The sequence below is a fragment of the Vicugna pacos genome, chromosome 8 (assembly GCF_048564905.1).
Source record: "Vicugna pacos chromosome 8, VicPac4, whole genome shotgun sequence".
NCBI lineage: Eukaryota > Metazoa > Chordata > Mammalia > Artiodactyla > Camelidae > Vicugna > Vicugna pacos.
This window is the reverse complement of record NC_132994.1, coordinates 33,919,876-33,945,907: the sequence shown is the minus strand read 5'-3', so window position 1 is coordinate 33,945,907 and position 26,032 is coordinate 33,919,876. Positions and strand designations below refer to the sequence as shown.

General features: G+C 44.2%; 1 protein-coding gene across 2 annotated transcripts in view; it reads right to left on the bottom strand.

The window, feature by feature from the left end:
- FOXO3 (forkhead box O3) overlaps positions 1–26,032 on the bottom strand; it is a 113,021-nt gene that overhangs the window by 6,738 nt on the left and 80,251 nt on the right. For both annotated transcript variants that reach the window (XM_072965676.1, XM_072965677.1), the window contains one exon: positions 12,373–13,808. In XM_072965676.1, the coding sequence (XP_072821777.1) occupies positions 12,408–13,808 (1,401 nt within the window). In that variant the 3' untranslated portion in view covers positions 12,373–12,407. The remainder of the gene's footprint in view (positions 1–12,372; positions 13,809–26,032) is intronic.

Here is a 26,032-nt window from a genome sequence, read left to right as displayed (position 1 = left end):
GGACATCAGCCCCGAAACCAGGGGCAGGAGGCCCACGTCGGCCAGCCTAGAGCAACAACCATCACAATCCCAGGGCCAAATTCTCATCCCCTCATGGAAAGGTCCAGCATCTTCAGGGAAATTCATCGTTAAGATCAGAAATACTGATCATTACTCTTTCCTCCTTCGTAGAATGGGCTTAGGGCTCCTTGTGGCACTAGCTCCTAGCACGCCCCCAAGGTCTCACAGGCATGCCTTGGAGCTGCTCAGGGAGTGGCCTGTGCCTGGAGGGTTTGCTGGGAGGGGCCAGGCCCAGGTTAAGAGGCCACTCTCACAGAGGACAAACTGAACAGAGAAACTCCCACTCCAAAAGACAGAAAAGAGACTTGTTTCTCTGCAGTAGAGGGCAAATAGTTTGTAAAATACTGTGAAAACATAAAAGAACCAGATAAATGTTGAAGAGAAATGCACTCATTGTTCTAAGACAAACACAAGGACTCCCACTCACTGGGATGACCTTAGGATTAAAAATCATTGTAAGGAAAGCAGCACCCCCACCACCTTAGATTTTTGACCACTCTTTGGTGGCTCAGTGTTTGCACATGTTCATCTGACTCCATCAAGGACTAAAAGCACAGAGGGAGCACATTAAGTGGTGGGAATTCAATGATACTTAGGCTGGGGACAAGTTTCCTGCATCTCAAGGATGCTCTCACCACTCTTACATTCTTTAAAGTAAGACAGTTTCGTTAACTGTAGTTGACGTGTGTATGATGATGCCCTTGTAAGTCTAAAAACATCAGATTAAGCCAAACTTTTGGAAGGAAAAGGAAGCACACAGCTGAAGGGAAGTGCAGCTATCATTCTGCAGTTATTAGGCAATGGGCCAACTAACGATAAATATGAAAATGTCCTGTCCCATCAGCGACTTTCATTAACAGGGAGAAAACCTCCCTCTGCCCAATAAATAAGTTTGAAATCAGGCTGTTGACGCAAGGAAAATGAAATGGGGAAACCAAATGATGAGGCCCATTCTAAAAATATCTATGGATGCTGTCATCTGGTCTCTGGTGAGAGTAAGTCCCTCTATAATCTTGGCATCTGTAGGGAAGACAAGTTTCTGCCTTAATTATCACCACTAAACCACATGATGTTCTAAGAAAGGGTTAACGCCTCCAAAAAAACTGTACACAAAACATAACCCCCATCAACTTTCATCTGGGAATAAAACATAAACGTTCCGACTGCTGTCCTCCCACAACTTAACTCCATAAATTTGGATTTCTCAGCAGTTTTTATCTTCTTGGCAGAGAGGAAAGGAACAGGACCCCAATACCAAATATGACAGGGAAGGAAAGAAAGCCAGGGGGGATGAAATGCTCACTTCCACACATCCGTAAAGGCTATCCCCTGCTTTCCCAGGAGGAAAGTCTGCCTGAAACACCAAATTAAAGTGAAACACCACTTTCCTCACTCTTTAAACATAAAGATAATTTGAGCCAAACTTGCAACTCTTCAGCTGGGGACTAAATATGGAACATTGAGGATAGAAAAGGAAATGAATTAATGTTCACTGGAGCTGACAGGGAAACTTCAGGCGGCATCCAGAGACCGGGTGGGGTTTCAGAGTATGGCTTCTCCACCCGAGCAGAGAGCTGCCTGCCAGCCTGCCTGCATCTCTGCTTCACCCTGAGGGGTCGGAGGGACACTCAGCCCATCATAGACCACAGCCACCTGCCAGCAGCCAAGGCTTCTGCTGGTGTCACCCCAGGAAAAACATCATTCTTTGCAGGGCTTTGCTTAGGTGGCCACATCTAATTCTGAAGCACCAAAATGGTAGCAACTCCAGTGGAGCTAATCTTTATGGCCCCAACATGAAGCAGCTCAAGAAAACACTTAATGGGCACAACAGCCTGGCTTAATTGGTAATTTTTCACCATCTTCCAGGCTGGAATGGGCGATAAAGATGACTCACGGAAGTGTGTGAACACCAGCCTGGTGGTCCCAGACAGCCGGGGCTTTGCTGATTAAAATGCACCTCTTTGCCTGCAGCGCTGGCCCAACCGAGGCCTCCTCCATGACAAATCGGGAAGGCACATCAGGGGGGAGGGGCAGCTTTACACAAACATGTTTTGGCAAATGCTGTCAACCTGCCATTTTAGACCCTGAAGTTTATGAGGGGAAAGAGCAGGCAAGGAAGAAGTTCTGGCCAGGCTGGAGGCCAAATCTGTACTCAGTTGAGAAGCCTCTGCTAAAGCAAAGTCAGGTTTTGAGGAAGGATAGCCCACAGGCTCTGGTGCTCTCCAGTGGGCAAGTACTGAGGGAGAAGGTGGGATGTTACAGGGAAGCTCAAGATAAACTCTTCATGGCAAAGGTGACACTCTGGAAGATACTGAAAACATACTCAGTATACATTTTTTTTTTTAAGTTTCACTTGAGTAAAAGCTTGCCCTGTGTAAGCACTTCTTTCTCCTCCTTCCCTCCCTTCCAGGCACTCCTGGGTTTCTCCAGGTGGCAGGTGAAGCCTGTCCATGAAGGCTGGTGACAGGCCCCTGAACAGAGTGTTTGCCTCCAGAACCCTTCAGAACCTGGACCTGGTGCAGTTGCCCTCCACCCAGCCCACGTGCTGTGCCGATGAAACATGGGAAACACGAGGAGAGGAGCAGCCACCCTGGCACTTCACGGCTGAGGAACAAAGAGGGGGTGAGCTGCACAGAGACACTGACATCCCTCCTGTTTCAACTGCAGGGATTAATGACGGTTAATGTAAGTTTAGCTGAAGAATGTCCCATCTCTGTCTTTCTAGTGGGGCAGAGACTATGTTGACCAATATTCTTCGTGCAGCCAGACTTGAACGTGGTGATCTGAGCAGAAATATGATACACACTGATTTATTATCAAGAACAAAGCTGCAGAGATGTCATATTTTCTTAAGATTCTTAGATTTTCAAACCACACAGAACAACTTACAAAGTTTGGGATACATTCTTTTAAAGAACTGTCTTCAAGCTGAAAGACTTTAAGGGGCCTTTAGACCCTCTCTGGATGCATGCTTCCTTAACCTTAATTACAACAGCCCAAAACCCTGGCTGGCAGAGACCTGCAGGCTCAAGGCTCTGCTGCCCTCATCCCGGCTTTCCTGCCTACTCCTGCCGATGGGAACACACCCTCCTCACCTGATGGGTCAGGTTCAAGCCCTTTGCCTGGTTTGCTCTCCTCACCCAAATAGCCTGATGGCTCCTCTGGCGCCACCCTCCCCAGGCTGCCTCTACTAAACTAAGCCACTTACCTGGCGCCTCATCATACAGAGCCCGGAATGGTTACTTTTCATGCACGCTGAATTCCCAATATACTTAAAGCAGAGTAAAGCATTCAAATCAAATCAAACAATCGTGGAGCATCTACTATTTCAAGAGCACTGTCTTAGACGTGGTATTCACCCACAAGAAGTGCATATTCCAGTCAGGGACACAAAATGTTCTTGATGTCCCAGGTAGCGTGGAAAGTTGAAATAGAGGAGAGGCAAGCAATAAATCTTGGCTGAATAAATGAATGAGCCACACTCCTGGAGCAGCCCTCTCTTCCTCTCTGCCAGTTCAAATACTTAAGGCCCCTTTAAGCATTACAGCTTTCATGAAGCATTTTAAGCCTACTCATATTTGCTAAGAGTTAATCTTATTTGAATCTAGACAGAACCTACTGCTTGTGGGACAAGACCTAGAATTTTAATGCCCTCTTTCTGGGAGGACGATAGCCTCTGATTCAGTTTCTAAAACTCTTATTTCTCATAAGATGAAACCTCCTAAGTATCAATACAACACAGTTTTAACATCCAACTAACTTAACGTTTAAAGTAATTAGTAAAAGTTTAAATAGTAAGCATGTAATAAAGAATTTACCTTCTCCCATCCTTCTGTACCTCTACCATGCACACTATTACCAGCCCCCAAGTTAGAGTCTTACTACTCTCTCAAATTGCTGTCACTACTAAAGTGATTTCACCATTTACAAAAAAGGGAACTGCAGTCCAGGAGGAAATGCTTAAAGCCATAAACCATGACCTGACTCTCACAATGTTTATGTCTGCTGGGTGTGGGGGGATGACTCCACAGCGTGTGACTCCAAGTGTGTGACTCTTCACTGCATTTACTGGCCAGAGTGGGGGGAGGGGTGCAGTCACGCCTCTGGACTGGGATGCCCTACAGCCCTGGGGGCTGGGTGCAAGTGTAGCTGTGAAACCCCAGCCCTCCTAAGAGTTCTTCTCCCAAGCACAGGAAAGCAGCGTCTCCGAGGTCGTCTTTCCCTGCTTTAGACATGCAGAGTTTTGAAGACAATCTAAATTTTCCAAAAGTGATTCTGAAATTGAAAACACAAAATCAGCTATTTTAGTTCCACAAATAGTCCAAACCACTCGTCCACCTGCAAGGTATGACCAGAACATGCAGGTAACACAGATTGCGGTCAAGAAGCAACCACCACATCAGTGCAACAGAGGAAGGAATCCAAGAAGGAAGTGAAAGGAGGGTCTCAGAGTGACTCCAAGATGGACAGAGAAAAAGGACTGTCGTTCTGACGGCAGTGGTCTGGCGGGAGTGCAGATCCCAGGAGGGAGGTGGATCCACACTGTCGGTGGCTGGGGTGGCCCTCTTCTCCCCGCTCAGCCTGACCAGCACTGTGGTGGTGAGTGCCAGGGTCTCCCTGCCATGGGCCCCGACCCGGGCCAGCAGAACAACCTGAGTTGACTGGGGCTGAGCAGGGAGTACTTTGGCACTCAGGCGGCAGGGACACCACCACCTAAGGGACACCTTCTAACAGATCTACCAGTCAACACATATTTTGGATTACTTAGAGGTGTGCTGGGCTGTATCGCTTTCTGATCATTTCTGAACATACAAATGACCAATGGAAGTTCTAAGTACAGTGACATATATATATATGGAAGCCCAGGGCAAATTAATTTTAAAGTTCAACCTCAGAACTTCTGGCCTCTTCTTGGCCATTAATTTCTGCTAAGGAATCAAACTGAACACTCCAAAGAGACATTAATACTTAAAAAGTCTTATGGTCCAGACTTCTTTCATCAGAGAGAAATAGAAGAGAGGAAAGGGTCGGGGGAGGGAGAGAGAGAGAGGGACAGAGAGAGAGAACATATTGATAAGCAAACCTTCAGTCAAACCAGGACTGGCAGTTACAGTTTTATACTCAGAAACACGAGAACTACTCTCTGAGGGCTTTGTGACTAAGTAATTCTCATCCTTTAATAAATGTCATAGATTTTTGCAAAAAAAAAAAAAAAAAAAGAGGTTACTAAAAAACCCCAGAAAATCTAGAACTACAGAGTAAGGTCCATTCTATCACCGGGAAGAGAAACAAAACAAAATACTCGCGACCAAGTGGGCAGTAGCTCTTCTGAGTGGTGTTTCAGCTCCAGGCTTGGCCCAGCCTCTCTAGTAGGACAGCTCCTGGAAAACAGCCCAATTTCTCTGGGTTTCCATCGAACTTAGAGTTGGAAGATCTTAAGGATACAGCGACCATATTTTCTAAACTCCAAATTGTGTCATATTAGTCAGTAAGGTGATAAACCGGCAGCTCTCAGGGAGGCGGGGTCCACCACCAGACCACTGCCAGCGTCACACCACTTATTGTGTGGCGATCTTTCTGCTCCCAGGAAGCCCCAGGAGAACTGGAACAGCTCTTCATTTCTCTGCATGGCTGGGATGGCCTGGTGGTGGGACAGGAAAGATCAGATTTCCAGGCTCCCTCCCAAGAGGAAGCAGCTCCACTCTGAGGTAGCAGAGAAGGGGCAGGGCAAGGTTTCCCCTCAGCAGAGTGCGCCCCTGTGGAGAGACAGGTCCCCTAAGGAAAGCGGGCTGAACAGCTAGGATTTCTCAGGCAACCCTTTAAAGATGCTAATGGAATACTTTGGGTACCACAATCCTCTGTTAGTGAAAAAGTAGCCTCTATCCTTGGTACCCCTAACCTGGTAGGCAGGACTTTTACGGAACATCAAAGGTTTCACACAACAGGCAATTGGTGTACCTTTTTAATGAAAAGAAACCTAATTGATTCCAGCTTATTGCGGAAAGTAGTTGCTCTTTCTGCCAATAGTGTAAGACTGGCTTGGGTGCTTCCTTTAGCCGTATTAACCTCTGGAGCCATTTAAATAACAATAAACATTAAGTAACTTCTTAAAGTTGCCAAAGGACATTAGGCCATATCAGAGCTAGTCCTTATAAGAGCTCTGTGGGGTAGGTTTTCATTTTAACCCCATTTTACAGATAAGCAAACTGAGACTCAGAGAAATTGAGTGACTTGACTCCGTGATACATATCCGTGAAAATGGCAGCCTTCTGCTCCAGATCCAGTTCCTAATGCAGAGACATTATTTAACTTGGGGTGGGTTGCAGGGGAGGCTTTTTAAATCCACAGCTCCCCTCAGAGTAGAGTCCCAGGGACAAGGAGCTGGGATTGAGTGGCTGGCTCATGTGCAACTGTGATGAACCAGTTCTAGAAATCAAACATAAGCTAAAGCAAGTGTCCAGCAGGGCTTTTAACAGGAACCAGCATCCAAATTTAGTCTGAACTCTGCCCTATTAGTAAAGAGCCTAGTTTTTCAGCCCCCAGACAAAGACAGGTGGGACAGACCACGTGATAACAGAACAGGACATGCTGAAAGCAGGCTTGTCCCAGAAAACCAAGCTTGCAAAGTTGCCACACTGCGAGGGATCCTTTGCTCCAGCCTTGAATGAAAAGCAGCCTTTTCCTCCATGACAATGGTCACCACCACCACTGCACCACCTTCCCAGCCAGGCCATGCACACCTTGAAGGGGAGAGTAATTTACCTCCCTCTATCCCCTGTGGCCAGCACACTGCAGGTACTCAATAAATGAACTGTGTTTAATGAGTTCAGACTTTTCTCCAGCATGTCTACCAACGTGTGGCCTGCCATTTTGCCAGGCAGCCAGCTCATCCAAGAGTAGAACCCACCCCATGGCTGAGAAAAGCTTGATATAAGACAAGGCCATACAGAAAACTCAGTGAGAATCAAGAGAGAAAAAAGCAGAGTCCCTAGTTCTCAAAGGGTTGCTGACCTCTTTCAGGATCTTTAGAGGATTCCTTAGGACACTGGTCCTATGGTTTCTGGAAGAAGGGTTTGATTCAAGACGTCAAATAAACTTCGGAAACTCTGCAATCCAATCCTAGAAGGTTCATAATGTATATTAACTTCTGTGGCTCCGAGAAGTCCTGCAGGAAACAGCGCTCTTTCACTTTATTTAACACGGCGCTCCTCGAACATTTGACCATAGAATCAATCCACTTTCCATATAACCCACATAAACAGCCATAAATATCCTGAGGGCCAAGTATTTTGTGAAACATTGAGAAACACTGACCCACGGGACCTCTAAATATCTGAAGTGTCACTAACTCACAATGCAAAATTTTCATTCACTTTAGTTGTTTAAAATTTAAACTTCAAAACAATTTGGAGGGTGGGGAAAGCAGTATTTTCAAATCAAATGAACACGTCAACAAAATCAGCGTGAAGTAGGTGATGTCTCTTGCAGGAATCTCCATTTTGGAGTGAAAACCCAGCATTAAGACATGTGTCTCCACGTCAGGAAGAGAAGGGAGTCAGTAAACATCCTCCCACCAGCCCAGGGCCCAGACAGGCCTCTGGCAGGCCAATCTCTCTGGCCAGGGCACAGAGGTAGGTCCCGACAAGCCCCCTTCTCCCATTTCTGTACAGAAAGGTCAGCCTATGAGAAGCAGGCCCCTGGGGGAAGACTATTCTTGTAGAAAATGTTATTTATAAGATGTTGAATATTGAGTGAATATTGAGCATTATAAACACTCTGAAAAGAAGCATTTATTGGGAGCTTAGTGTATAAGAATTTCCAGTAGTGATTCTGGTGATCTTCACTCCATTTATTTATGCTCCAGATAAGCTCTGTGGCTAAAAGAGACCTTCTAGAAAGCCATTTATAAATGCAATTGCTCAAAGAGCAAGAGTCACTCAGGCTCTGTCCCTGTGCTTAGCAGGCCAGCCAGAGGTGACCACAGGTGCATTAAAAAGCCAACAGGCCCAGGCAGAGCAGCCTTAGTGCTGGATGTCACTGCTTTCCAGGGAAAAGGCTGTATGTAAGGAGTGTACCAGCCTCTGCACAGAAAATCCCTTTTCATAGCTGGGTCAATTTTCCTTCACTGTTATCAACACTAAAGATCCAGATAGCCATTCTCTCCAAAAACGATAGTTCAGCCTTCAGGCTTTTAAAAAGGTAGGAATAAAGATCCCTGCAGATGCAGAATTCTCGAGGCTGGCATATTATAACCAAAGACCAGACTACAGTTCAGAAGTACAAGTAACAGTATAATTCTCCACACGATACCTACCATACGTTATATTCCCTAACACAAATATCTACATCAACAAAAGCACGACACAGGCAGCCTACAGTATTGCCTATATTTGGTTAGAATTAGTCCTGTCCTCCAACATGAATATTTAAAGACATAATGGAATCACAGCATTGAAACATCAGTCCAACAAGTATCAAAGATTTGCTTTTTTTGGGGAAGAAGCCTAAATTTAAATTCCAAATGGCTTCCAACACTGGAACCTGCTGTTTCACACTAGTATGCCACTGTTTCTTTATAGTTCCATGTCATCACATATTAGCATTGCATGTCCCTTACTAGAGCCATTGCATAGACAGAATGTTACATTTCAGGTTTAAAATTATACATACTATGCACCTTTAAAACTATAATTTTGCTAAAAAAAATACAACAAACTAGTGAATATAACAAAAAAGATGCCGACTCATAGATATAGAGAACTAGTGTGGGAGAGGGAAGGAAGGAGGGGCAAGACAAGGGTAAGGAATTAAGATGTATAAACTATTAGGTATAAAATAAGCTACAAGGATATATTGTACAACATGGAGACTACAGCCAATATTTTATAACTATAAATGGAATAAAAACTTTAAAATTATGAATTAGTATACTATATACCTATTACTTATATAATATTGTATTATAGTTCAATTAAAAATAAAATCTTACCAGTTAAAAAAAACCCTCTATGATTCTGTCCTCTTTTGACAGATAAGAAACCTACTATTCCAGGAGATTCATCAGTGGTGTGGCCAGTGGCAGAAAGAGGAGGAGAAATACCTCTCTCCTCTCCACCTAGGCTTTTCCCAGTTGTTTTCCAGTCCTTATCATTAAGTAGTTTAAAACCCAATTAAATACTGGGCTGTTCCCTTAGGGTCCCCAAGTGCCAAAAGATGAAGATGAACAAAAAAAAGCATGTGAATTTAGTCATCTTTTGACATCAATACACAGTAAGACTGAAACTGCTTTCCCCCTGAGAGCAGACACACGTCAGTCTCAGGAGGGCTTACGGGACACTGGGCCTGGCAACCGCCACACTCGCTCCCAGACGTGCCTGCTGCCAATGTCTAAGTGTGTGCACCAAGCTTCAGGAGTGCCTGGGAGAAGAAAGTGCCCTTCACACCCTAGTAGCTGGCACTCATAAGAAGTACGGTTATTTTTTCTTTTCCAGATAGACCCAAAGGGCAAAGGTTTTCACACGTGATCTAAAATGAATGACATGTGTGAAACACCCAGCCCTCCAGAGAAGCATCTCACCACAACGCCCCAGCAAGACTGCCTGTCACGTGGATAGAACTGCTCCATTAACTCCACAAGCAGACAGCGCCCACCTAGGGTCACATGACCTTCAGTTAGTAAGCCTAGAGAATACCATAACTACTGGTTAAAAAAAAAAAGGCAAACCAAGGAAGTCATCATAGAATAAGTCTTGGGAAGCTGGGGTGGTTTATTTGGGAAAAGTGAGTTCTGAGATTGTGACTTAAGGCCTATTTTGTGAATTTAGGGAAATCTTCAACAAAGTGATAGGCACAAGTTAAGTTTAAAAGTAAAGAATATACATTAGGTCATATACGTAGGCTCCTGGCTATTTAGAGGAGCAATTCATTCCAAAGCAAGATGGAAACATGAAACCCAGAAACCAGACTCCCTCAAAGCCTCTCACTGTCTTTAGGATGTTTCTTCTCTTGCTCTGGTCATACTGAGCTGGTTTACATTTACAAAAAATTGATGACTTTTCATATATATTTTTTTCTTAAAAAAAAAATTTTTTTAAAGTACAGGTACTGGGATTGAACCCAGGACTTTGTACATGCTAAGCACGTGCTCTACCTCTGAGCTATACCCACGCCCTCAACTTTTCATATTTTTCACTTATGAAATATCTTCTCAAAAAAATTTTACACAAAATGTTTCAAGAAAAAGGTGACTAACCATAAGAGTCCACAAGGGCAAAATAATAAAATGTGTAATCTCAGAAGCATTTATTATCAATAATAGTTATCAATAATTCATTAAATATATTTTTAAAACTTAAGTATTTAAATCTCCTTCAAAATATTTCTATACAATCTTTTAGAATTACACACAGACAACAAAGGTCTGTTATTCACCCAAAAGGAAAACCTATACTTGAAAAATTAGACAATAATTGGTAGTACATTTTCTGAACTTGTCCTTTTCAGTGAACTAGAAAGTAACCTCTTACAACTAAACCAAAATTAAAACCTACTTGTATCTTTAGAAGCCACAATCACATCCCTCTTCTCAAAGGAAGGCAAACTGTTCTTCTAAAAGCCAAATATCTAAATTTCTCAAGGCGAGTCTCCACCAGTCCGAGCTCTGGCTGCATGAACGGGTGTCACCCTATTTAGCTTCTGTGGCAGACTTTTTACCATCTCAAGGTCTATTAAGTGACTGGAAACATGTCTGAGTGCCATTAGGAGCCTGTTCCTGCCTGGGAGAGCAGAGACGCTGAGCATCACGACTCTCCTGACATTCCCCTTTCTACAACTACCCATGACCTGGCGGAGCTCACCATAGGAGACCCTTGTAATTCCTTCACCACAGCAGAGGGTTAAACAAAACTCAGCTTTTTATGGCTTTGAATCCCATTTCTCTTTCACACCACTTAAAGAAGAGTGTTAAGTAGCTTGCTGACATTTTAAAAAGAAAATAAAAAGGAACTGGGGCATAGAACAGAGTCCCTGAACATGGCAGAGTCTCGGGTTGCATCTGTTGGCAGAAGACCCCAGTGCTCATCCTACTACTTGAGGAGGAGAGTTTCAGAGCAAGTGTGTGCTACTCTGGCTCCAGTTCAGAGTACTTCTCATTTTTACCATCTAGACATAACTAGGAAGAACAATCATGGTTCAAATCATTCCAGAAATAGGGATTCTGGGTCCAGCTGTGTGGCCCTGGGCAAACTATTTAACCTCTCTGGGCTCCCTGTTTACTCACCTGTCAATCAGTATGTTCACCTAATTACACTGTACATACTTCAGCCCATTGCAGTTTTACAAAGCACTTTCACACATTTTAGCACATTTGATTTTTGAAATAACTCCATGAACTAACAGGGGCTATTATCCTCATTTTATAAAACTAGAAATTGAGACTCAGAGGCTAAGTGACACACTCCCAATAGCAGCCAGAAAGTAGCAGAAGTGGGACTTCTGAACCCTCAACTTCTGATTCCAACCAAATGCTTTTCTTGCCACATCATGTTGCACTGCATGATCTTTCTGGTTCCAACAGAATTAAAATGCCACAATTTAAAAAAATCTGTCACCATTTGCAACCCTTGTCACATTTGGAACCTGACATCATATATATGTTGGGGAACAGGAATTGAATGAGTTAAGTGCTCTCTCACATAAAAACTTCTATTTTCAATTTAATTTTTTTACTCTTTTAAATGCTTTGATGCTGAATGCTAACTAACAAAGATGCTTAGTACCATGGTGAAGAATCTAACAGATCTTGCTTCTGGTGGAAAAACTCCTGTATGAAAGAGTCCAGAATACATAGTCTACAGTTAAATTAGAAGTACCTAAAAATTGTGACTTTACTGGGGGAAAAAAAGATGTAGAAATCACAGCATGGAAGATCGGCAATGGCAGCACTGGACCTGAGAGTCTAAGAAAGTCCTCTGGCTGGATCCTCAGCCTTGATGTTTGTGTGACCTAAGGTCCCCTACCTCCCTTCCCTTCTATCCTCATCCATCCATCCGGCAGAAGGACTTGTGTTACAGGGCAGCGAGGGTGACCAGATACAAAGAAGGAAACCTCTGAACATGTGTTCTTTTCACTGGCAGTAAAAGTCCTGAGCTGTCAGCAAATTGTGGAGAGGGGCACCTGACAGCCGTATTTGTCTTGCAGGTACAAATTGGAATGAACCGGTTGGGAGCCAGGTTACGATGCACCACATAAATAAAAGACAGCGCCCCCCCACCGCCCCTCTGGTATCACTATGCCATAGCACTGGGCACTGACCTGCTCTGCCCACTTCCCCTTTCCTCAGTGAGCCTTCAGCCTGGCACCCAGCTCTGAGATGAGGCCTGCTTAGCACCAGTGAAGCTCCCCACGTTCAAACCAACAACGTTCTGTGTGGAGATGAGGGAATCAAAGTTAAAATCCAACCCATCAGCATCCATGAGTTCGCTACGGATAATGGACTCCATGTCACATTCCAAGCTCCCATTGAACATATCCAGGTCCAAGTCGCTGGGGAACTTCTCATGGCCCATGACAGGGAGGTTTGCACTAGTTGAGTACAAGGAGGAGCCTGAGAGAGAGTCCGAGAGGGTTTGCATAGACTGGCTGACAGAAGACTGCTGCTGGTGTTTGGCTGACCCGAGGCTGCTGGAGTCGCTCAAGCCCATGTTGCTGACGGAATTCGACAAGGCACGGCTGCCACCGAGAGCGCCCTGGGTTTGGTGCTGGTGGTGGAGCAAGTTCTGATTGACCAAACTCCCCTGGTTAGGCTGGGCGGCAAAGGACATCATTGGGTCACTGCGAAGCATCACGTTCCGGCGGGAGTTCTGGGCAGACACAGCGGTGCTGGCCTGAGACATCAAGGGGTCCGACTGGGTCATCATGACATCGCTGTGGCTGAGTGAGTCCGACGTAAGCAGGTCCTGGAGTGTCTGGTTGCCATAGTGTGACATGGAAGAGAAGGTGGCTGGCTTGTTCTCTTGGATGGTCTGCATGGGAGACTGGCGCAGGGAGTTCAGAGAGGAGGGTCCAAACACCGTGCTGTTAAAGGAGCTGGTGGGGGAGCCCAGGCCGGAGCCCTTAGTGGTGTATGGGAAGCTGGAGCTGCGCTGCATAAGCCCCCCAGGGGGTGATGGCTGGGACGAGGGGAGCGTGATGTTGTCCAGCAGGTCATCCATGAGGTTATCGGCCAGCCCATCATTCAAATTCATGGTGCCCGCCATGTCGGTCAGCCGGGGCAGCTCCACGGTGCACGGCTTATTTACGGAGGGTGACAGGCTGGCCGAACTGCTGTAGAGCATGGGGGAGAGTGGCGCGTCATCGTCCTGGACGTCATCCAACTCTGTGCTTGCCAGGATGGGGGACAGGCGGCCGCTGACCGTGCTGGCGTTGGAATTGGTGCGAGAGCGGAAGTCGGTCCAGGCATCCAGCTCATCGCTGCTGCGCGACGTGGGGCTGCCGGGCCACTTGGAGAGCTGGGAGGGGCTGTCGTCTGCTGACTCTGGGGCCGTCTGTAGGGCTGCCTTCTTCTTGGCTGCGCGGCCGCGGCTCTTGGTGTACTTGTTGCTGTTGTCCATGGAGACAGCACGCCGCCGGGGCGCCTTTCCGCTCTTCCCTCCATCCGGGTTGATGATCCACCAAGAGCTCTTGCCGGTCCCTTCATTCTGGACCCGCATAAACCGGCTGTGCAGCGACAGGTTGTGCCGGATAGAGTTCTGCAAAGAAGAGAAGGGAGAATGCAGAAGATGAGCCGGAATGGTCCAAAACTGAGCTCCCAGAAGAAGAAGTTATTAATCAGACTCATTTCTTAAAGCCTCAATTTCAGAAGCTTAAAAAAAAAGACAAGACAAGCATCTTGGAATTAAATGACAACATTGTAAATGAAAAGTTCCATATTTGGGGGGGGGGGACATGGTTTCAAATCCAGGAGATATATAGGAGTTCACTGACATTGTTTTTCTTAAATTCTTAAGTTTCACTGTCCTCTCTGAAATTGTATTTCCCATACTGAAGTTCATACATACAATGTATTTACTACACCATCTCTCCCTGCACTTTGCAACAAACCTCCCTGGCTCTCTGAGGGCAATTAATCACCTGGGGGACTATTTTATTCTCTCATGGTTCCCTCCTCCTCTAGCAGAGGCAGCACCCACCTTCTCTTAACCACCTCTATGAACTCAGAACTGGTATGAATGTTTACCTAACCATTCTGTGACTCCATCTCCTCCTGCCACAATTTCACACCTGTCTGACAGGCATAAGAAAAAAAAAAAGGTACAGTATAGGTAGAGTAGGATTTGCTGAGTTGACAGAAGAAGTAGGCAAGTCTTCCATTCAGAAAAATTCTAAATATTTTATATAGACACCCCACTCCTCAAGGCAATGTGGTCTGAGCATAGTAACTTCCTTCCAAAGAGTACAGTATAGAAATTGAGGAGGGGTAGTAACTCTACAGTGAAGAAATCTGACATCTCAGCAGGTGATCAAGGCCAACATCAACAGGGCGAGGTCAGGCTGATAACATGTGCTCTTGATATAAAGGGATGAAAATGGCACCTTCCTCTGTGGTCTTCCAAAACCCATCACCCCAGTCTAACCATGAGAAAAACAGCAGACAAATCCCAAATAAGGGACATTTAAGAATGCTTGTCCAGTACTCCTCAAAGCTGTCAGATCCACAAGGGCCTTTAGGAAACATGATGACTAAATGTATGTAATGTGGTATCCAGGATGGGATGCTGGGTCAGAAAAAGGACATTTGGCAAAACTAAGGAAATGTGAATAAAGCACAGGCCTTAGTTAATAATAATAATGTATCAATATTGCTCACTAGGTGTGACAAATGTCCCAAACTAATATAAGATGTTAACAACAGGGGAAACTTGATGTTGCTACCCAACATCAAAAACTCTCTGGGCTAGGTATGCAGCTTTTCTGTAAATCTAAAACCACATTGAAAGGTTTCTTTTAAAAAGAGAAAAGAAAAAAGGGGAAAATATCTTGAAAACCTAACAAATGCACCCATCTTAAGAATCCTCCTCCTTGCTTGGTAGATAAGCCCAGTTAACAGAGATGACCCAGATTCAGTCCTATCTCTGCCACCAACCAACCATATGACCTTGAACAAATCATTTAATCTGTCTGCAACAACTTCCGTCCTCCATCTTCATTACAGCCATCACATCCAAACCATCCCTCCCTAACAGGAATGACGTAAGGATGATATATGATACTCTACTTCAGGAGCCAGTCATGCTACCAAGTCAGGGTGTTCTTACTATCATAAAGCACAGAGTCCACGGTGGAGAGAGCCCATCGCCTGGGGCAGGCTCATTTTAATCAGTAAAATGCCTCATATGCAGTAAAAGAGAGGAGTTGATAGTATATGCCACATCTGGAACAGCACCTGCAGGCCAGATGAGTTTTTATTTGCAAGTTAAAGACAAGATATTGCCTACTGCTGTATATTAAATATGAACTATCCTAAAAGTTACCGTAGTAAAAAAAAATTGGCAATCACCAACTGTATTTATGTAGAAGATACAAATACATGTGTTCTACCAGAATGTTTTTAAAACACAGAAAGTCAGCAGGATTTCACCATACGTAAATAACCCAAAATACTTTAAGAGTTTCCCGTGTATATGTTCCCACGCAAGGAGGGCTGACAGCTTCGGCTGGGCAATAAGCAATAGCAACCATGGGCCATATCCAGGCATTTCTACCACGGCTGCAAAGACGCATTTGAAAGAAGAAAACAGGCAACATGCTGAGTATCTGATAAGACAAATGTTGCCCAGGAGACTATATATCCTGCTTCCCTTTCACTCTTACCGTTTTTAAAATAATGGCATCTCTACTAATGGTTCACAAATTACATTTCTTTAAAAAGTAAAGCACTTTCTCTATAATAGATATGAAGGGTGCTCTTAAAACTCACTCCACAGGGTTCAAAAAGCAGGCGAGTGCAAGGCAGCTCTACTACTCAGTAGAGAGTACTCAGATGACTAGATATATTAAGGAAAAACTCAAACTCAAGCTTCTTGGTGAAAAAGCAGGGAGGTTTTGCAGCTATGTGGGGGCAATGTGGATTCTGGCCGGATTACCCCTCCCCTGGCCAGCCCCAGCCCCCTGTGCTCTAGATTTTGGAAATAGTTCATACCAACACCCAGAATTAACAAAGACCAATCATAAGTATCCAGTTATCCCCCTTTTAAAAAGCATTTGGAGGACAATATTCTTCAAGGTATTTTTACTTTCACCAATTCCAAACTAACTGAGGAAAAAAGTAAAACACTTCGGAGACCTCCAAAATGCCCTATTTGGATTTTCTAATGGTCATTACAACTCTAAACCCAAACAATGCATATGTGTGATTCTATAAAATTACCAGCTAATATTGGTTAGAATTTGGGGGGAGAAATCAAGCTTCTACAAGGTCTTGTGATAAAGAGTCTGGAATATACACTGAGGACGAGAACCACTGGGTGTCGGGGCCCAGGTCCCTAACTGTAAGGCTGAGGAATGAGAGCCTGCCTGACTACAGCACTGTCAGCTACTGGGCCAGGTTTTAGATTCCTCGTCTCTAATCCTAATAAACCTGTACAGTTGGTGTCTTCATCATATACATGAAGGTTCAGGCTGAGAGATACTATTAAATAACCTACAGAAGGCCACACAGCTCCCGTTTGTAAGAACCAAAACTGAAATTTGTTCTCCCAACTCCAATGCTTTTCCTACAGCCTTTCACAGGTCTGTCCCCAAATTATTCAGAAGTCATCATTTCAACGATCCATGCTAATATCTAAAGAAAGAAACATTTAAGAAAGGAGGAGGATACAAAGGCTCAGTCTTATGACAGTAATTTTGTTTGCAAAAGAGTTGAGAGTAAAAATTTGGTAGGTCTTTCCTAAAAACTTCTTAAAAGAAAGTCTTTCAGAAGAGTAAGCCTGAAAGCAAAGGTGTATCGACAGCCTATGCCTGTATTTCTGTACTAAGGCACCTGTTATAGCTTTCGTTCTAGAGAGGACAGTGGTTACCAGACAAACCAATATAAATGGCCCTTAGATTCTGAAACAAAACCCAATCTATTGAATAGGTGATTAGATTCAGTGTCCAATCTTAGCTCAGCTCTTGTTTTAGAGGTTACTTACTAGTGGCAGAATACATTCCCTAAGGCCACCCCCACACCATTCATGCTTTTCCAGCTACATTAATAAGACAGCACAAACAAAAACTATGTCACCACCATCCTCACAGTCCCCTGTTTCAGTGGCTTTCTATCCACTGGAGCTGGGCAGCCTTCCATTTATAAAATCCATAATCTGAAGTGGGGGTCAGGGGTGGGGGAACGACAGAGGCCAATCAATGTGGCCCATCGGTCCATTTGTAGCTCAATGTCCCTCCCCTAACAAGGTCAGGTACCAAAAATGTACTCTGCTGTCTTGCCCCACAGGTCATAATTCTAATCACTAGGTTCTCTAAATTTTGGTGAAGCAGGAATAGGTAAATAAATGAATGCCAGAGAAAGTATCAGAACTGCAATGTTTTCCCACATCTTCCCTGGTAACAGAAGTCAATGGTGATGTGATTTCTGTATGATTTCAAACAGCCTCTCCCTTGCCTCAATCCCAGGAATGAAGAAGTGGAATTTACAAAAATAGGTAAGTCAATTATAAAATTCTCTTATGATTTATAGTTTAAGTTCTCTAAATTAGGGAAGAGAAGTTTTCTTCATAAGGGGGCTTTTAAAATTAGTTTCCAATGTGTATGTTTTAAACCATACAGCTACTGTTAAAAATATTCTATGGTTTTCCACTAGTTCTAAATTTCTAAGATTTTACATTAGTTTGGAGGTTGGGAACTGAGGGTAAAGGAGGAATGTTTTGATAGGACAAGAGTAATTTTTCTCATCACATCTAAATACACACATTGTGAACTATACTGTGAGGCAGACCAGTGTTAACTGGCCGAGGTACCAAGGATGTGCTTTCCTTAAGGTTAAGGTGATAAGGTAAATGTTACCCGCCAGGACTCCCACTACTGGAGCTCAGGCCACTGTGTCATCACATTTGCTTACTAAAGCAGCCAAGAAGTCACTATAACCCAACCCCAAACCATGTGAATTGTTCTGGTTATTTAAAACCACAACTAAGAAATCCAGAGACTGATGAATTATAGCAAACATCTCTAGGAAGAAACTTTTGTCAGTGACAAATAAGCCAGTATTTTTTTTCCCCCAGCTTGGGCCCAAAGATGTAGAGAACCCTGAAAGTAACTGTAACACAATGTGTCTAAAGAGATAGCAGAGATAAGAATATTCTTCATTTCATTTTTATGTCAATCTTCTCCTTTACAAAACAATTTACACTGAAGCAAGGCCTGCAATGGGGCAGAAGTGCTTTAGGTGTGGTTAATTAGTAACAGAGCTGGCAAACCTGTCCTGTGTGATTGCAGCTGCCATTAGTGGCCTAATCCTTCAAGGCGGGATGTGCAGAAGGTGTGTGAAGGGAAGGAGGTGGCGGGAGGGAATGCACCTTTCACAGCTGTGCTGACTGCAACGGGGTGGGCCACAGCCTACAGATCCCTTTGTTGGGCCCTCCTTGAAGAAATTAGTATAAAGATGACTGTCCTCATCAGAATCTGGTAATTCTTTTTCTTGCTATAATGAAGACAGTTTTCTAATGCAAGAATACATTTATCCCTAATGCTAAACTGCACATAGTCACACTGGTTGTAAGGACAGAAGGACCCAAACTAGATTAAGTGTCAGAGAGAGCTGCCTGAAATGAGTAAGTATTCCACCAGTACTTTACAAAGCGGATAATTCACACATGCGATTTAAGGTGGCCAATGGAGGGAGGCAGACTTCGATGTTAGCCAGGTAGGAGCTGGATTCCTGGTCCTGGCATTTGTCCTGTGACTGTGGGCTTAACCTCAGTTGCCCCTTACATAATAAAACGGGGATAAAAACACCCTTTCTGACTAACTCCGGGATCTTTGGGAAGATTAAATGAAATTACGCATACAAAGTACTCATTGGAGTGCCAAGCAACAAAAGAGGCTCTCAACGATCAGATCCCACATATGGAAGCAGTGACATCACAAACGTTCACTTACTGTTTTCTGAGCATCATACACTTTAAGCCAAAAGGTGAGAGGGCGGCTCCTTCCAGGAAAAGACTTCAAACTCTTAAAAGTATTTCAAAGGTGCTCAGGAGTAGCTGGTAATTTCCCAACTGTTACTACCCTATGTCCGCTCCAGCCCCTTCCAACCCTTGTAAAGACTGTCCACTAACCCAGACACCAGCTGCATGTGCTTCCCCTGGAACACAGAGAGAGTTTTGTCTGGAAGCAACATGTGGTATCAATTTATCTTTCTCAGCAACGGCAACAAGGAATCCACTGACTTTAAAAATAAAAAGGGAGTTGTGTAATTTAACTCTCAAAGGCCTTTGCCTTTTTTTTTTCCTTCTTTTTTTTTTTTTTTTGCAGGGGGGTGTGTGTGGGGGTGGGGATGGTATTTCAAAATGACATATGGTTGTCAGCTCCCAAACCAGATTCATTGCTTCCCACCAGCAAATTGCAGGCATCGCCCTGGTCCTCAGGAGGGATTTTGGAGGGGGCAATCCATGAAGGACTGGTTTTAAATCCAGTACTCATCCACCTTGCATGCAGGACCAGCATTTCAAGTAGGTCTCTGCTTTGACTTGTGGGCACCAATAATTCAGAATGAGGCTGCCAAAGGCTTGAATCTTAATACATGCATCTGCCGAACGGGGAGATGATAAAGGTCATGTGAAAAGCCCAGTGGAAACCATGAGTCCTGGGACACTGCTTTTGATTTACAATGACAGGCTCTTTCAAAGGCACTTCTCTGGACGAGGCCCTAATTTCTCTTAAGTATCAGTTCTCCACCCTGGCTGTCTCTTGCAGTCACCTGGGGAAACTTTAAGTACTCACTCTTAGAGACTGGTGTGGGTAAGGAGGCCTGGGTACAGGTACATTGTTAAAGCTCCCCAGATTATTCCAATGTGCAATTAGAGCTGACAGTCACTGGAATTGCCCCCTTATGTTTCTACTGGCTGAGACTCTGCGTCTAAGCTAATGATCCCTAGTCTTCCTGGGTCCGGTAACACAACACAGCAGATGATCTTTAATTCCAAGTTTCCACCATTTAGAAGGTAAGAATGGGAATTAGGCTCACAGACTAAAGCTGTGCTTACAGATACAGAGTAAAATGGAGAGTTAGAGCAATTTTTCAGATCACTGGGGTCCAGATATCTTTTTTATTTATAAAAAAAGGTAGGGGGAAGGGTCCTTGACCTTGCACTGCCTTGTAGACAGTTATCCATTCTGCCCTTTGCCACTTCTCCACCCAGCATGGATAGGCACAGGCAGAAAAGAGGGCAAGTGGACTTGCGGCAAAAGGTAGAAGTGACATCAGCTGAAGGAGGCATGAGCTGGGACAGTAACTGATCCCTGTAATTTTCAGAACCCTCCCTGAATTAGCATGCAACCTCACATAATCCCTTTTATGATAGACCATCCTTCACACAAAATGCCAAAAAGACAGACTGCATAAAAATAACCACTGAAAAAGCCATACCCTAATCCTGAGGTACTTACTAGCTTCCATTGTGCGGAATGCAGCAAAGTATTACTTAATGAACGAACTTCCCTGAGAACCAAAGTACATATGCAGACAGCCTCAAGAACATTAATAATAATCACACAGTTTCTCTTTCCTTGACTGCACAAAATACTACATCACTGCATCCAGTAAAAAGACCCTGGGGGATTCATAGGGGGAGGCATTGCAAAGGGTCAAGCAGTGCCTCCACCTGAGGGAGAAATGAAAGGGCTGGTTCTTATTAGATATTAGACATTTAGCTGGCTTATCATCTTCCCTACATTTTATCTGCTTTGGGGCTAACTTGTTCAAAAGTAAGTATGCAAAGTGCAACACACAAAACAGACCTGAAGTCAGTTATTCTTTCTGACTATGTGGAATACCAGCTATAGTAGCCAAACAAGCCTTCAGACAGAGAAGAAAACTTAAACCTTCACATAAAGGATAGCATAATCAACCCTGATGTGTAAGACAAGTTCCAGGCTAGCTCCACTCTTAGTCTTGTCTAAAACACTAAAAGTTTAAATCATTAAGGGACTTATTTTAAAAAGATGATGTTCTAAAATAAATATTGTCAGGAATTTGGCTGATGGATTAAATTTCCAGCTAGAAACAAGATTTCCGTTAAATTTGCTGACAATAATCCTCTACCCAGAGAGACTCCTTGGAAAACTAACGTTTGTTTCAAGTATTCATGCAGTCAGCAACAGGTTCTGGTCCATCCTTCAGAGGAACAAAATAATGATAACCTGATGAACAGCAAAATGAACCCATTTCCTACCCAAGCAACATGAGATCCATGAAGCTTTCTTTGGAAGAGGAAGGGCTAGGCAGACAATTTGTTCTGCCCTCAAGTGAGAAAGAAATCCTAGATGGGAAGAAGGTTCTCTGAAAGAGCTACGACACTCTTATAGACAGTTTGGTTGGGTTTTCCAGTGTGGATTTCATTTTCATATTTATTTTTATTTTTTTCATTTAGCGATCTATCCAAGCCCTTCCACAGCTGTTTCTGCTCTTGGAGGGCAAGAGGGAACATTCCATTCCTCCCAGCCAAACCTGCACTTCCGGCACACAGAGAACCCTGGCAGCCCTGCACCCTCTGCCCACACCCACTCCCCACCCCCAAACGCTCCTGCTTCCAGCCTACGTCCCCACAGGCTAAGGAAGCAGCAACTCACTGCATGCAGTCAACGGAAAGGCAGTCTCCAGAAAGCAGGCTAACACGGCTGCATTTGGCCGCCCCTGCTCTCTCTTCCTGATGTGATTGAATCCTTTTCCCTTCCCACAAGGGGCTCGGCAAACACACGCTCCTTAAATTCCCCTTTAAGACCACACGGGACTAGCCACGCAAAATGGATGCCTCAAAGGCTTAAAAGCCATGAAGATACAGAACATTCTTGAAACCGACTCCACAAAGTACAACAAAGTGGAACAGAAATTATTTTATTATTAACATAATTTTCACTTAGATTAAAAAAAAATTAAGCTGTAATTTTTTCCAGTTTGAAAACTTATTGTGGGTGGAAATGGAGAGAAAAAATAAAGGACATTGGAAACACATACCCAGAATTCAGGAATACATCAGAGTCTAATCACTTTCACAGCACTATATACGTGATCATCGGGGCAGGAAGCTCAGCAAAAAGTAGTACTGTGGAAAATGGAGAGGGCTGTGAAACCCATCTAGTAACAAGTAGCCTTACCTTTACAGTGAAAGAAACTGAAGACCAAAGAGATACAAGGCATACCTCGAATTCAATCAGCTAAGAAGTGACAACCAAGCTGAAACAAACTCAGATCTCCCAGCCTTGAGGTATTATAATAATATCTCCTACAAACATCATTAGTCCCGATGTCTAAACTACCATGACAACTGAAAGGCTGAACTGCAGGGAGCACAAAGGATGGATAACATCTACCATCAAAATAGAGTCTACTTCACCTTCAAGCTGAAGGAACTTGTATTTGGTGCCTACCAGGGACAATGTTCTGTGCCTGAAATCTAATCTCATTTTATTTTCATGGCAAGACTGTTGGGAGGAAACGGAGGTGCAAAACAGTAACTCTCTATAGGCAACGGTGCCAGGAATCAAGCCCAAGGCTAACTTCTATAGCAAAGTGCTCACCACTGCACTGTGTGTGTCCCTCTAAAGTCACCAAACTGCCCAAGGAAAGAGGCACAACTCACAGGTGACCAAGGAATGTGAAGCTTTCAAGACTACACAAACCTGTATCATTGAATTCAACATTCCAGCTCTAAGTTTCCATACATGGTCCTGAGAACTATGAAAGGGAGGGGAAAGGTGGAACAATGACTAGCCACCAAGCAAGGCTCGTTGGAATGGGATCATTTCTAGAAATGACCCCTTTTGACTCAGACACACCCCAAAGGGGACACTATGGACACGTCCTACCTAGACCTGGGATTACTACTTGTAGGGAATGATCAAACGGGATCACTGCCATAAACTGTTAAGTGTCCAGGTCTTCCTCAGTGGCATGTCTGGTTGCCTCTGTGCTCAGGGAGCATCACCTCGTGGCTGAGTCAAGCCCGTTTACCTGGTTGTCCCTGGCAGGCCTATCCAAGCCCCCAAACAGCTGGCACCAAGCTACAGGTCCTCAGGCCAGGAACATCAGGCAAATGTCTGTTTTGCCCTGGACCTTGCTACTACAAGGCTTAATCTGAAACAGGGACTCAGCTCTATACTATTTAAAACATGTAATTAGTTTATTATTGAGTCAGAGAAGAGTAGCCTGCTTTCAGACTATGTGAATTTTAAAATATGATGCCTTTTGCCTGCCAACTGACAGCACGATCAGGATGCTTCTGTTCAGCTTCAATCAAGAACCGGTAGAAAACTGTTTTAAGACTTCACATGTATGCTATTTTATTATTTGTCTTCTGGCATCAAAACCTGCAGAAACAAAAATCACTGACAATGCAAGTGCATTAGAAGGATGGATGTAGAGGTGCTGAGTGGGTGAGTTAGATAGCTTGAGAGTTTGACATCTGAAATCCAGGAAAACTGCCTTTCTGTTCTTAGTTTACAATCCCTTCCTTCACGTGGAACTCACTGGCTTCAGCATCACACATACAAACGTTGATTGTTTCCAGCTCTTCAGATGTTATGGTTCAGAAAAAAATGCTTCTTTTCTGTCTTGTTATTTCAAGAGCAACGAACTTCTTTTTTGGTAGCTCTGAAATATATGCCAACGTGTGGGAACAGTCACACAGCTACGCACAGGTCCACACCCTGGAAAGGCTGGAGGGGTGGAGGCACACTTTTCAGTTAGGGCAGGAAAAAGCTGGGGCTCCTATTTACAGAACAGACAAATGTAGATGCATCTGGAAGCAGGCTACCTTCCAAGTGTCAGTGTTAATTATTCTAATAGTCATCAAAAATCAAGGTGTTACCGATGAAAGAAGCAGAGAGAGAAAGTAAATGCCACAGAACAGAGTATCTCATGTTGGCTACTGCAAACACAACCACCGATGGACTTTTTCTTTACAGGATAAAGAGTACAACAGTTAACTCTGCAAAATCACTCAGGCCTGCAGCACCCTCCCCACCACCCACCCCACTGCCAACACCCAGTGAATTTCCCAGTGAAATTCAGCTAACAGGGAATCTCCTGAGGAACTGCTTCCTTTACCCCCAAACCTCACGCATTTCACTGTACTGGTTTTGTAAGATTTCTTCTTGTTTAAAACCACAGGATGCAAAAGTGGCTGATGACCAATATAATGATATTGCCAAATGCCGAGTGAATCAACCACTTATTCCAGGACACTCCTGGGTGCCAATTACACATACAGATGAGCACCAGCCAGCTCCAAAGTCCACATGAAATGATCAAATAAAGAACAGGGAGGATATTTCCACTGACCAAAGAACCAGACATGCATTCCATTTTTCTAAAGAAAACATTCATTGAGCCATTCTGATACTGTGCATTTTAATTTATAATCTAGGACGTGCTTAAACATGCAAGTTAATAGTAGCACTACTCCCCAAATTATGATGAATGAAGTGGGTTGAATGTGCATGGGATAAATCACAGTTGTTCTAAAAACCGACAAGAATGCAATATTCTGATACTAATATATCCTGGGCTGTAATCTACTTTGTGTACACTGCTAGGTAAGCTTGAAGGCACTTAAGAAAGTGGAAGCACTAGCATCGGTAGTGTAATATGTGTCACAAAGGGCAGGAGGGGTCATATCAACCGGCAAGGATACCCTGTAAGAGTCTGTAAGACATAAGAGACTATTCAAGAGTGTGGTGGAGAGTGGGGGCTGAGCCACCCCTCACTCAGCAGGTGTCACAGTGCTCCAGTGGGGCCCACTGGCTCCCACACACTAGCTGTCAGTGATTCCAAGACCACTCCTGAGGATGCAGGACCCCTGGGCCTTATAGCTGCCTCTTTCGTTGAGTCTGACTTGGCAGGTTTAGCCCTCAGATTCTCTCCCCCAACTTCCTGATGCCCATCATCCAGACTCCCTGAAGTTTCCAATTCTTTCCCCTCAGGTTGTTCATCTGCTAACAGGAAATGTATGCAAGCTCATAGCACAACAGGGACTAGGTCTTCCCCTAAGGCTTAACAAATCATTGTGCATACGGGGCCCACTGAAGTTAATCCCTTCACATCAAGACAAGGAAGGAAAAACACAAGAACAGATGTTGCTGAGCCATTTCAGGTTCAAAGGTAGCTTCACGTAACATACTTCCGACTCTCTGAGGCATTACGTGGAATAATATCACCCTATATTACCTGTTTCTCCAGCAACAGGTTCATCAGGTTCTTTCAAACAGCCATGACCTCAGCAATTTCCCCAAGTAAGAAAGCCAGCCAAGTCCTGATGTCAATTTGTGGATAGAACAGGAAGTAACACTGAGCTTCTTCTAAGTTTAACAAATCCAAGTTGGGAGGCAATTCTCCATAGGTCTCTGATATATCTGCATGTCCTGCATGCAAAGTACTAATGGCTTTCTGCTTTGGACTATCATTCAAGGATGTCTGCATTTGCAGAGTGAACAGCCTTGAAAGACAGTGACAGCATCGTCCTCCAGTGCAAAGGGCAGATACGCCTATTGCTCATTACAGAAGATTTAGGATCCCCACACTCAGGGTTCCTCTCCCTTTAACAGAACCCATGGCATATGCAGGCATCAACCTGGGCTCATCTGTGCCACTCACTCCCACGGGAGTTGGAAGCAAGGATGGAGCTGACACAAAATATGCTGCTGTTCACGCTGCTTGCTGGGCCACAAGAGAGTAATAAATTCCTCTGCCTCTGACCCA